This window comes from Blastomyces gilchristii (assembly GCF_000003855.2).
Source record: "Blastomyces gilchristii SLH14081 genomic scaffold supercont1.11, whole genome shotgun sequence".
NCBI lineage: Eukaryota > Fungi > Ascomycota > Eurotiomycetes > Onygenales > Ajellomycetaceae > Blastomyces > Blastomyces gilchristii.
The window spans coordinates 1,172,106-1,184,340 of NW_003101672.1; the positions used below are offsets into that span (position 1 = coordinate 1,172,106).

General features: G+C 32.7%; 1 protein-coding gene across 1 annotated transcript; it reads left to right on the forward strand.

Moving 5' to 3' along the window:
• Window positions 1-3,010: 3,010 nt before the first annotated feature.
• BDBG_17275 (uncharacterized protein) lies at window positions 3,011-3,843 on the forward strand (the record flags this gene model as incomplete). Its single annotated transcript, XM_031725032.1, has 3 exons — window positions 3,011-3,172; window positions 3,385-3,480; window positions 3,606-3,843. 3 exons carry the CDS (start codon window positions 3,011-3,013, stop codon window positions 3,684-3,686), a joined length of 339 nt encoding a protein of 112 aa, XP_031579029.1. The 3' UTR covers window positions 3,687-3,843.
• Window positions 3,844-12,235: the final 8,392 nt, after the last annotated feature.

Below are 12,235 nucleotides of genomic sequence, written 5' to 3' on the forward strand. Positions count from 1 at the left end.
ATCTAATTATAATAAAGATATTAACACTGTCATTTACAAACTCTAGTCTATAAGATAATGAGTTTCTACTGAGATGAACAGTCTGCAGTGTATATAAGAAAAGAAGAAATTATATTCTTATTAAAGCTAAAAAACAAGAAAACAAACAGAGTTATGAATATAATTTGAAGATTAATAAAGAAAAAATAAAGAAAACTTAAACTTATATTCTTATTACTCATGATACTTAACTCTCTTACAACTATTAATTTTCTTCTTTAAAGAAGTAGAGAGTATTATATCTGTGATACAGATAATTGTTATATTTAGTATAAAGACTATTAGAAATGCACAGACTTCAGAGAAGCTGAACATCAGAGTGTATACAGTTATAGCAGAGTCTTGAAGACTGATTATCTGTATGTATAATCAGATACTTTTTATAAAGCTATATCTGCTTTCTTAGTTATGCTGAAGTATTCAGTCTAAAAATAATTAAGATACAGAGAGAGAGCTCATCTATTCAGATTAACTTTCATCATAAATTCATGACATTTGTATTGTCTTGATTACTCAGATTTTATAAGTACTCAGAAACTTATCTCTTATTAATAATGAAATTACAGAAATGTGCTGCAGTATGAGAATCATTAATAGAGAATCTAGATATATTCATATATATCTGATCAGTGATTGTATGAGCAGAAAGAGAGTGATTATAGATTCACAGAGCTGTAGAAGACACTGACAACACTGAAAGCTTTATAAGAACTGTCAGCTAGAGTCTGTAAGAAATTACTTATGAGAAGACTTACAGTAAAGAGAGAGACTATACTGCTTAAAGTCAGAGACTAATTTGAAGAAGACAGAGAATTAACTGCTAGTCTGAAGATCAGATGCAATGACAGAGTTGAGAGAAATAAAGATATAATTATGAGTAGTGACATCTCTGCTTCATCAGTCAGTAAAAAGTGATTAGAGAAGTTATAAGAACACTTATAAGAAGCTCAGCAGCAGTCAGATATTGTTATAAAGATATTGAAATTGAAAAATTTTTATTCTTGAGAAGTTCTTGAATTAATATATAAATATTATCAGAAATACTCTCTCTCTATTATCTGAGTGAAAACACTTTATGAATGAATAAAAATACTCACAGTTTATAAGAATGAGAGCTGTTATAGAAAAAGAGAAAAGAAGATAAGATTCTGTGAATAGATCTGAGATATTTATACTACTCTAGAGAGATTTGTTTACACTGTAAGTAATTCTATGAAACAGTCAGATCACTCTAGTAAATAAGAGTGATTATGAATTATAGATCTGAATCTTTCTATATAATTATAAAGAGTGATTACAGACTGTAGATATCTTAATTCTACAATTCTACAGAGTTGATAAAAGAGTGAAAAATTCCTCACAATTCTACAGTGTTAAAGAATAATGATTTATAAGAATAAGTAAAAGATTAACTTATAAATATTTCTCTTTAATGAGAATAATCTCATAGAAAGTGATTCATCTGTGAAATGAATCTGTGTAATAGTTATATAAGAATCTTATAAAAATAGTTAAGAGTCAACTGAAACTCTTTTATATAAAAGATATAAGATAAATCTGTGTAATAGTCAGAGAAGAATCTGTAGATTATAAAGAATCTCATAGAATAAGAAACTAAGTGATAGACTCTTTTCTCTTTATAGTAATAAGGAATTTTTCCTCACTGAGGTTTTTTTATAGATATAAAGAATTTTTAGTGAGTATCACTGCAGTGCTAAGCTGATTCTATGAAGTTACTTAGTGAAAGGCTTTGTGAATAAAGTCTTAGAGAGAGAAAAGTATGTAAGAAATTTCACTTCTCATAGATTCTTTATCTCTATTTCTATCTCTCATATAATCAATAGAGCTAGCAGCCCTTGGCTATACATAACTATATAGACTGAAGTTCATGAATACTATTCATAACTCAGCTTGAATACTATTATACATTTGATCTCTACATTTTATCTTTCTATCACAAATACTTCTAGTAGTTAACAGTACATATCATGCTAAGCTGCAAACACCCGAATAATCGCCTGCGAGCACTTATTCTTACATGGATGGAATCATCCGCATGAAAGCAATGAGCCGTGTGGAACCGCAGCGGGGCCTTGGCGCGGCCAGGGGCGTGACACTTCTCACAATTAATCTTCTCAGAGACAGTTGTAAAACTACATCATTAAATCAATACAGTAGTCAAGATCTTAGAAGATGTGAAGAATATTCTTACATCTGATTTGATAAGACAGTTGAACAAGATCTTCAAGAGTAGCATGATTCAGGTGAAATTGAATACACATTATAAGAGTGAACTTACAGATCATTATTAAGTAAATAGATGTCAGGTTATTAAATCCTCTCACAGACAGGTACAAGTAGATGAAGTTCTCACTATTAAGAATGTCAATTGCAAGATCATGATCTGTAGAGCAGATAAGATGAAAAAGATATTTAATAAGACTCTTTAATTGATTGAAATCAAATCTACAAAATCTACAGTTACTCAATCATAATAAGATAATTCTATAGAATCTCAACTTACAGTGGATTCTACATCTTCTAATGAGTATATAGATAATCTTTATATTATAGATAGATATGATGATGATTATTAATTAATTTTTGAAGATTACTATATTCAAAATATTTTCTTTACAGTGTGGTTTTCTGTACACTGTGGCACACTCACTACAGAGAGTGAGTAAGTATGGCACGGTTAGACCAAGTCTATATTGGGCGAACGCCAACCCCGCCACACGTTTATCTTAGCTAGCTCCTCCTACTAGAATAATACGACGATCAACCTTTCCCATGCTACGGAGTACACCAACAAGATAGAGGCGGGCTTAAGCGTGGTCAGCAGCTCTCAGCAAAGGAAAGGAAAGCAGATCAAGAGTAATTTCGCTGCTAAACTTTTAATGAGAGGATAATAACGCACAAAGTCTCTGCGACCTCATCCTCCGCCATAATCTGAAGCTTCTGACGGAAGATGCTCTGCAAGCTTGCCAGCAGGCAGTCTGAGACCAAGTTTCCCCTCGATGGTTACGATATAACTAAAGTCCCTGATGAAACCCTGATTGAACTCTTCAATACTGCACCATTGCTCCATGACAAGTTGACAACTCTATTTAGAACTGTTGAGAGACCTCGAGTCAGACTCAGCATGAAGATGTTGTTTCTCAGTTAACTTCTATGTTTATTGCTTTGCAGTCAGCTTGTGTATCTCAACAACCAGGCTCAGTAGATCACCTTTACAAGGCTAAAGAGTGCTGATTTGATGTAGAGAGTGGTTCATTCAGAGAAATTATAGTCATGTAGAATTGATTTAACTACAAACTTGAAATTTGTCAAAGTTTCAAGCAGGTCTCAGATACTGTTCCACTCTTCTGTTTTGATAAGTTGATTCTTACTCATCAAGATATTGCTCTCCAGAATTTCATACTAGACCTCAAGAGCGAGGTTTGGCTAATTGACTGAGGTGATACTGAAATTTATTACTCTGAAGGATTTGAATATGCAGTATTAGCTGTAAGAAGGTGAACTGCAGAGTTGTTTACAGATATGTTGTTTCAACAGATTCCTAGACATTCAAAGATGAAGTGGCAATTGTCCCAAATTATATACGCATTGACATGGGCAATGGATTGAGTGAGGATGAGCTGTGAAATGATAGTTTATGCCATGATGAAGAATGTTGACTGAGGCATGATAATAACAGAATAGGGATTGGCCTTGGACAGCACTTGCACCTTAGATATTCTTTATATCAACTAATTTGAAGGTTAGACTGCTGCTTCTTTGCTTCATAAAATTCCTTCTCAGCAAACTCTTGGTCTTTTTGAATTGCACATTGAAACACATTAAGATTCAATTAGAAAGACCTTCTCCTGTGCTTATTACTCCTGCGCAGCAGCTTCCTTTCAAACTACATTAACCTTAGTAGAAGAGAAGAATTTTGCTCCATCATCATCCTTATTAGCAAGTCCCATTCTACTGCCACGGCGGCGGCGTCGTTTTGGAGGCTCGATTCTCGTGTTGAACAACCTCACATTCACATGCAAAGTTCTCAGTTGCATGGATAGATAATCTTGTACGCCGTATTTTCCTGAGCCATGCAGTAATCTTCATTAGGCCTTGAAGTTCTGTATTGCAATATTGCTTCAGTTCTTGGCGTAGATTTATTTACCTGATAGCGCGGCATCAACGTTGTTTGTTGAATTCCAGATTATTATTATTATTATTATTATTATTATTAGTGATAACAGTATAATGCTTGACTTCTTGCAATTCTAACTCACCAGCACTTCATCAGTTGGAGCCGTTTTTCCCAGTATGACGGTTGAAAGATGGGAGCTGAACAGGTGATGGAGTCAGAATGTCGGATTGAGTGTCACGGATGAATATGTTGAAGACATATGAATCTTATGTGTATCAAGATCTGCTTGTTATATTATTCATGCCCTATCTCATATATCTATTTCATACAAAAGATAGAGCTATTTATAGTAAAATATATATACAAGCTAAGAGAGCTAGTATAAGTGAGTATTAGACAAGCATTGTAGTAAGCTGATGATAATGATGAGAAATATTGTAGTAATACAATATTAGTGATATTCAGTAGTGTATAATCTCTTTTTTTCTGACACACTCTCTTCAGTGAATGTAACATGTAAATGAAAGTGTAAATGAAGCTGTAATAAAAAGAGTGTAGATGAATCTGTAGAGATTATATCAAGATAGATTATTTATACTATCATTCTACTTGTGTCTTGATGATATCTGATATATTAACTAGGCCTAGTATCTTGATAAATTCTGTATGTTTCTGGTGTGACAGAGTCTTAGTGAGGCCATTCACTGGCATCTAGACTGTAGACACTCAATCAACTGTAATATCACTGAATTGAACATATTCTCAGAGCCAGCTTTCATATATATCAACATGACAGAGTTTCATGATTATAGAGAAGTCTTTCTTCATAAGAATGTCAACAGTTTGATAATTATCACATTGAATATGAATCTTATGACCAGATTTAAATTGAATATGTTGAAAGAATCTATCTTATCAGATAGACTTCTTATCAGCTTATAAGATAGTAACAAGCTCAGCTTCTGTGATAGATGTAGTTATAATTGTCTATCTATTTGATTTTCAATCAACAGCCTCACTGAATAGTTTGAAGATATATTCTTGTATAGAGCAGTGATTCAGATTATCTGTAAAAGAGATATCACTGACAGCTTCAATAATATCAGGTTTGAAATCAAGTTATAGAGATCTGTCAATGTTATTATCATATTGAATAGTAAGATTCTTTATATTATATAGATAAGATATCATTCTATTCATCTCTGATAAGTGATATTTCAATGAATTCATTATGAATATAGCTAGTTTACTCACTGTATATATAATATCAGAGTGAGTCATTACTGCTGAATAGATGCAGAAGCTGATACATTATTAATAATGATGAATTTTTACAGATATGACTGACTTATTAAAAGGCTCTAATGAAGCATCAGTTAGTGAGGTATATGCCTTGCAGATGTGTGTGAGATGATATGTATTAACTATCTTATTAATATAGATATTCTGACATAGTCAGAGCTTCAAGTTGAGATGATCATATATTATTTACATGTTGAGAAATCATTTCAAATCTCTCATCTGTCAGATCTTATAGGCATTTTTAAGATCTTTGATTAGTTGATCTCTTTCTTTTAAATCTTCTCATTGTAATAGAATGATGATATCATTCATATAGAAGAAGATAATTAATTAATTATTAGAGAAGAGACATTAATTCTCTGATATAGAGATAAAGTCTAGTATTCTCAATGTTGAAGATAGTTCATTTAACCAGAGAAGAAATGATCTGTGTAATTCATATAGTACTTGTAGAAGTTTTAGTATATGATTTATACACTTTAAATTTTACACTCTCTTCAACTTTCATCATTTATCAGATAGTTCTATATATACTAGCTCATTAATATCACTATTAATAAAGACATTGATTTCATCTAGCTGTTTCATATCTAGATTAAATACTGCTGTTAAAGCTAATAAGATTCAGAAATCTCTGATAACTAGTATATAAGCTTTTATAGTGAGATCTGTGATTGATTGAAGATCTCTGTGTACACAGATATGAGCTTTGTATTTCAAAAGAAAATCTTCATCATCAAATTTGTAGATGAATACTTATTATAGAGAGATAATTAAGATATCTCTCTATAATCTGCTAGTAATTTCATATATATTCTGCAGAGATATACTATCTTATTTCTGTTTAACAGTGTTCTCAAATTCTTCACAATGTGAGTATTTTTTAATATCTGCTCAGTAATTCAGTGAATCTGATAGTTAAGATCTATGAATTCTTGATATAGCTGTTTTATTGATAACTGTAAAAACAGTATTAGAAAATAAATTTTAAGACTTGTAGAAGTCTGAGTATAATTGAGAGAATATCTCATTGATTATTTATAATAGATTATTTTTAATATTTAAAACTATTATAAGATAAGCAGCTCTGCATTTTCAAATTCTGCAGTTATTAATAATATTTGCTTCATCAAAGTCAGTACTAATATTATAAGCTCTAGATACAATATTCTGTATTTAACTATCTATCACAGCTGAATAAGTATTAATATTAACATCAGAATCTGTTGACTCTGGTATTGAATCTGATATAGAAAGAATTGAAACATTATTTTTCTTCTCTATTTTTTCAGAGTTTTAAGCATTTTCTTTAAAATGAAAAACATTAATATCTGCATCTATAATCTCTTTCAATTAATTGATAGAAGTTATTGATGATTCTTAAACTTTCATATATAAAAGCTTCATCTTCTTAGATACTCAATCTCTTAGTTATCTTTCAATGTAGAGATCTTCTGAATTGAATTTTCTATTCTTATTAAACATTATATCTCTTGCTCTTATCACCTGTTCTAAGTATGAAATTCAAATTCAATAGATGTTTATAGAATCATATTTAACTAGATATTCAATATATACTCAGAGATCTAGCTTCTGAGAGCAGTTTCTATTAAGAACTTCATTCAGTATCTTTGCATAGATGTAATATCTGTAGATTCAAAGATAAGCACAGAAGTGTGATTTGATTTATAGAAATTCTTTCAATACTTGTAGAGATGACTTTCAATCTAGAATTCTAGTAGAGGTTTGATTTGCTAGATAGATAGTAGTAAGTGTGATCTCAGAGAAAAGTGATTATAATAGAAGAGATTCTATCTGTAGAGTTCTTGTCTTTATTATTAATATTGCTTCTGCTTACTCTGCTGCATCATTTTACTCATAAATATACTCTGAAGAATACTTCATCTCTAGATCTTTATTATTCACTTAATTTATAAAATCATCTGCTTTCTTGATTACAGTATTATTGTCAATATAAATAATCTTTATAGTATAGTTGAATTGATATTTAATTCAATTAATAGCTTGTCTAAGAGCTTTTCAGATTTCTGATTTTTAGATAGCTGTTATAGCTATATGAAAATGTAGATAATCACATATGAAATGTATGAGATAACACTCATCATTATAGCACTGTATAGAGTCATGTGTAATATCTGTGTATAGGCATTCAAATGATATTTAAGATCTAATGTAAAGATATCTAGATATTTGATTTTTTGCATTAGATAGATAACAGAGTTTGCAAAGCTCAGTGATAAGCTCATCTGCAGCATCTTCTAGATTGATGATTTAAACATCAGTTGTATTATTTATAAGCTTTTGAATAATGATTTTCAATGAATGTTCTAATCTCTTATACTATGTAGACTGAGTAGCTATAGAGATCTTAGGTTTTTGAGAAGATTTTATGCATATTAACAGGTTGAAAGAATGATTTGTTGAAGTGTGTTTTAACAGATTAGAAGAAGGATTTGAAGAAGTTGAAGAATTTGAAGATATAGTAATGTTAGATGTGTATGATGTGATAACTGCATCAGCTTCAGTAGTGAATTTTTTCAAGATAGTTAAGAAAACAACTATTTCACTATATTCTGTAACTAGCAATTTCTTAAATACTTCAATATATACAAAGATTGTATTATCTACATATTTTTACAATCTGAAGTCTTTTTCATTATAATAGATGCCTTCTATATGAAAACATGATTTTCATGTAATGATATTTGTATGAAAATTCAGTATATAAGCTGTATTAATGAGATTGACATTGAACTACTTTTCTACTTCATTTATCATGATAGTTCTAACAGTTTCATAATCTTCAACTTTAATGCTGAAATCATCTGTATAGACTTCTGCATTCTTGTTTACAGGTGTAAAGAATAGAAAACATGTTTGATTATTGTATATATACTGTTTCATATCAGTATCAAAGATTCAGAAGTTTTAAAGATAGAAGTATGAATTTGAAGAGTTCATTAATATTTTTCAGATCTGCTGATTAATAGATTGATAATTGATAGATTAATGATCTGATTACTTCAGAATCATTTCTTCTAGAACTGCTTCATTGACATCTATTATATCTGTATTCATTGATAAATCTCTTGATAAATCTCTTGATAATACATAATCAATATGTCTCTTCAATTCTTGATTTTTAAGAGCTTGATCAATCTGAGTTCTCTTCTTCTCATTTTTCTTTTATTCAGATGGCTTTCTTGATGAATTGAGATAGTAACACTGAGTATATCAATGACAGGCTCTGCAGATGTAGTTTCTGAATATCACTGATAATGATTACTGAGATCTTTCATTTAGAGTAGTGAAGTTCATAGATTTATCTTCTTTGAGAATACTCATTTCTCTATACTATTTCTTAAAGTTCTTAACTAACTCTATTAAAGATATAACATCTTTATCACATTAAACATTCTTAACTCATGCTTGTATATAACCTGTATTAATAGCTAGATTTATATTTAAGAAATCTTTCTTTAAGTTGAACTGTTCAGCTATATCTGTCTCTTTGATATTATCTTCAATAAGTAATCAGTCATTTAATTACTTCTCTATATCTCTGTTTTTCAGTGCTTTGCAGAGATTATAGTATCAAGTTCTCACATTATCTTGATAGTCTGTGGTCATGAGTGAGAGTCAATCTCTTAATAAATGAATAATCTTCTTCATATCATTATTCTCACTGTGTACATGTCATAGCTCTGTGACATTCACTGTTCTTTATATGACATCTCATATCTTTGTCATACCTTCATTCATTTTCTCATATTTTATATATTTGATTTTCCATACAGTGATCTTAATATCATATACTATCTTAGCCTCTGCAGTGGCTTCTTCTGAATACTCAGGTTTCAGAGATTCTTCTAGTTCAGAGAAGATATCAGATTTATCAAGATTAATGAAGTCTGATATCTTCTTGTTCTTTGCATATTCTAGTATATACTTGTATCAAAGTTTTCAATCTTCAGAAACACTAAGATGTACAGTTGCACTAGATATTGTCTTATCTGTCATATCAGTTGAGTATTTCAGATAGATATGATCAGAATTCAGAGTGTATAACAGTCAAGTATATTGAAATGTATACTAGTGAGAATCTATCATCTCAGTTTAAATAATAGTTATCAGTTCAAATAAGAATTGAGATCAGTGTATGATATAACAGTTGAGTATTTCAGACTGTATACAAATGAGAAACAATTATCTCAGTTTAAATGATTGTTGTTCAATTTGAATGAGAATTGAGATTAGTGTATCACACTTCTCTTCAGATGCTGCTTACTGAGAATCAGATATAACAGTTAAGTAGATCAGACTGTATACAAATGAGAATCAATTGTCTCAGTTCAAATGATTATTGTCAAATTCAAATGAGAATTGAGATTGTGATGTATTACACTTCTCTTCAGATGCTGCTTATCAGACTTATAACTGTTGAATTAAGTATCACAGATGAATATGTTGAAGACATATGAATCTTATATGTATCAAGATCTGCTTGTTATATTATCTATGTTCTATCTCATATATCTATTTCATACAAAAGATAGAGCTATTTATAGTAAAATATATGTGCAAGCCAAGAGAGCTAGCATAAGTGAGTATTAGATGAGTGTTGTAGTAAGCTGATGATGATGATGAGAAATATTGTAGTAATACGATGTTGGTGGCGTTCAGTAGTGTATAACCTCTTTTTTCCTGACACAGAACTACTAAATTACTATGTATAGCTATTATATAAAATAAGCAGAACAATTTATTTCCATAAATTTATATACTCATATTCTTTGTATTAGAATATACTTACATCTTTAATATTCTACTCATATCTGATGTTGCATCGAAGATATAGTATATTCTAAAAACATGCATGAGATACCCACACAAAAGGTACCTATTTTGAAGAAGTAGTTAGTGTTGTGGTGAGGTGCACCAAGTACAGATGTATGCATATCACATTGCAAATGCTCATATATATCCAAGGTACTGTATCGTCAGCTTTAAGGGAGGCATGAAAGTATCAGGGATCAATAACCTCAACAGATTAGTTAAACATCTGTGCACCAAGATACCCCAGTTTAACTTGCCAAAATCCATGATCATCAGCTGTCACAAGTAAAAATAAACAGTGAATACTTCTCAAGGTCCGGCAGAGAGACTTTCCTCAACATTCCCTAAATATTCCGAGCCATTTCAACAAGGATTCCTCGGGCTACGCGCCGGAATCCACAGAATTCCCCTACCCTACTGTGTACATTGGGCCACGAAGACGAGAGCAATGAGAGTGGGAACTTGGAAGTGAGCATGGCACTAGAAGAGTTCTCGGCGCAGTCCGTCAAAAGAAGGGCGGCGCCACATTCAAATCAGGCACATTCATTCAGTGCTCCGCCCAAAGGGGGGTTTTGAAGCTGCCAGGTTCAGTTCAGACCGTGCAAAATCCGCGTTATGCCCACCCGGCCTCCAGGTTGGGTTAGGCTTACACGCTGTGGCAAGCATCGCAACTCTCGTGCAATGCGGAGCCCCTCATCCGCGCGGGGCTCTTGCAAGGCTCGAAACACCGTTCGTTTACACTGGGTAGGGCGGATAGCTGGCGCAATGGATACGCTGTAGGTTTTTGTCCACAAGCAGTGGCACAAACTGCAATCGGAAATAAACGATGGTGTGAATCCTCAAAATGAAGGACGAATGGAGAGGGGGCGCGGAAAAAAGAGAGAATGCTTCTCTGGAGGTAGTTGGCAGGCGTCAGAATGGTTCGGCTTTGCTTGGAGCAAGAGTAGTGAGTGATGCCTTAGTCTTTGCATTCTCGCACGCATTCTGCTTCTCAGCAGCTGCTAGTTAGAAGAACTGTGCAGCAGTTTATCATAAACTTCTACATCGCCGAAGATGATCCACCAACCATTAATATCTCTTTTCCCCAATGTTGGTGCCGACAGGTTCTTCAGCCACGGATGGGGAACAAGAAGATAAAAATGATGGCCAAGCATGTAATGATTGTATAGTGCTGGCTCGTTACCAAGCCCTCTCTTCTCTACTCTGTAAATTAAACGTTGTAACCAGGTTGTCTTCCTCTTTGACTAGCTATCGTGCGCGAACACCTCCCTTCGGAGCCCCATGTTTGAGATTTTGAGACTGCAGGGGAGCTGATCCAACACGAGCTAATTGTGGCTATTTAAATGGAGAGCTGCATGATATGTGTGTTTCGCAGCCGTTTTCCCCCGCTTTTCCCTCACCATCTCGGTGTTTTACATTCCTTATCGGCTGCAGGTTGTGCCATAGCTCTCGAATTCCCTATTCAACAAGGATTCCGAACTAGGTAGCCTGTAACGAAGGTGCCTGAGTAGTATCAGACCGGGATAAATAGAACCTTGTCACCTTCAGGGCAAATTTCTCCTAGGCCCGAATCAGGATGTCTCCGGCTTGGCATCTTTGGACTTCTCCACTTGGTGTTTTTGGACGATGATTCTTGTGATCTCGCTGACACTTAAAATTATACAACCAAGTTTTTCCAGAAATACCAGGGAAAGCCAAAAGCTCCAAATCCCAGTTGAATTCCCCGAGAAAACTATTATTTTGGCTTCGATAGGATCGACCATATCCCACTCCATTCCTGCCATTTTACGATTGCGAACGTGGATCTCGATATAGCGCCCAATTGTACGCACATGCCGTAGGACATTATAAGAAGGTAAACACTCGTCATTCGTCAAATCGTCAATCTTCTTTAATTAA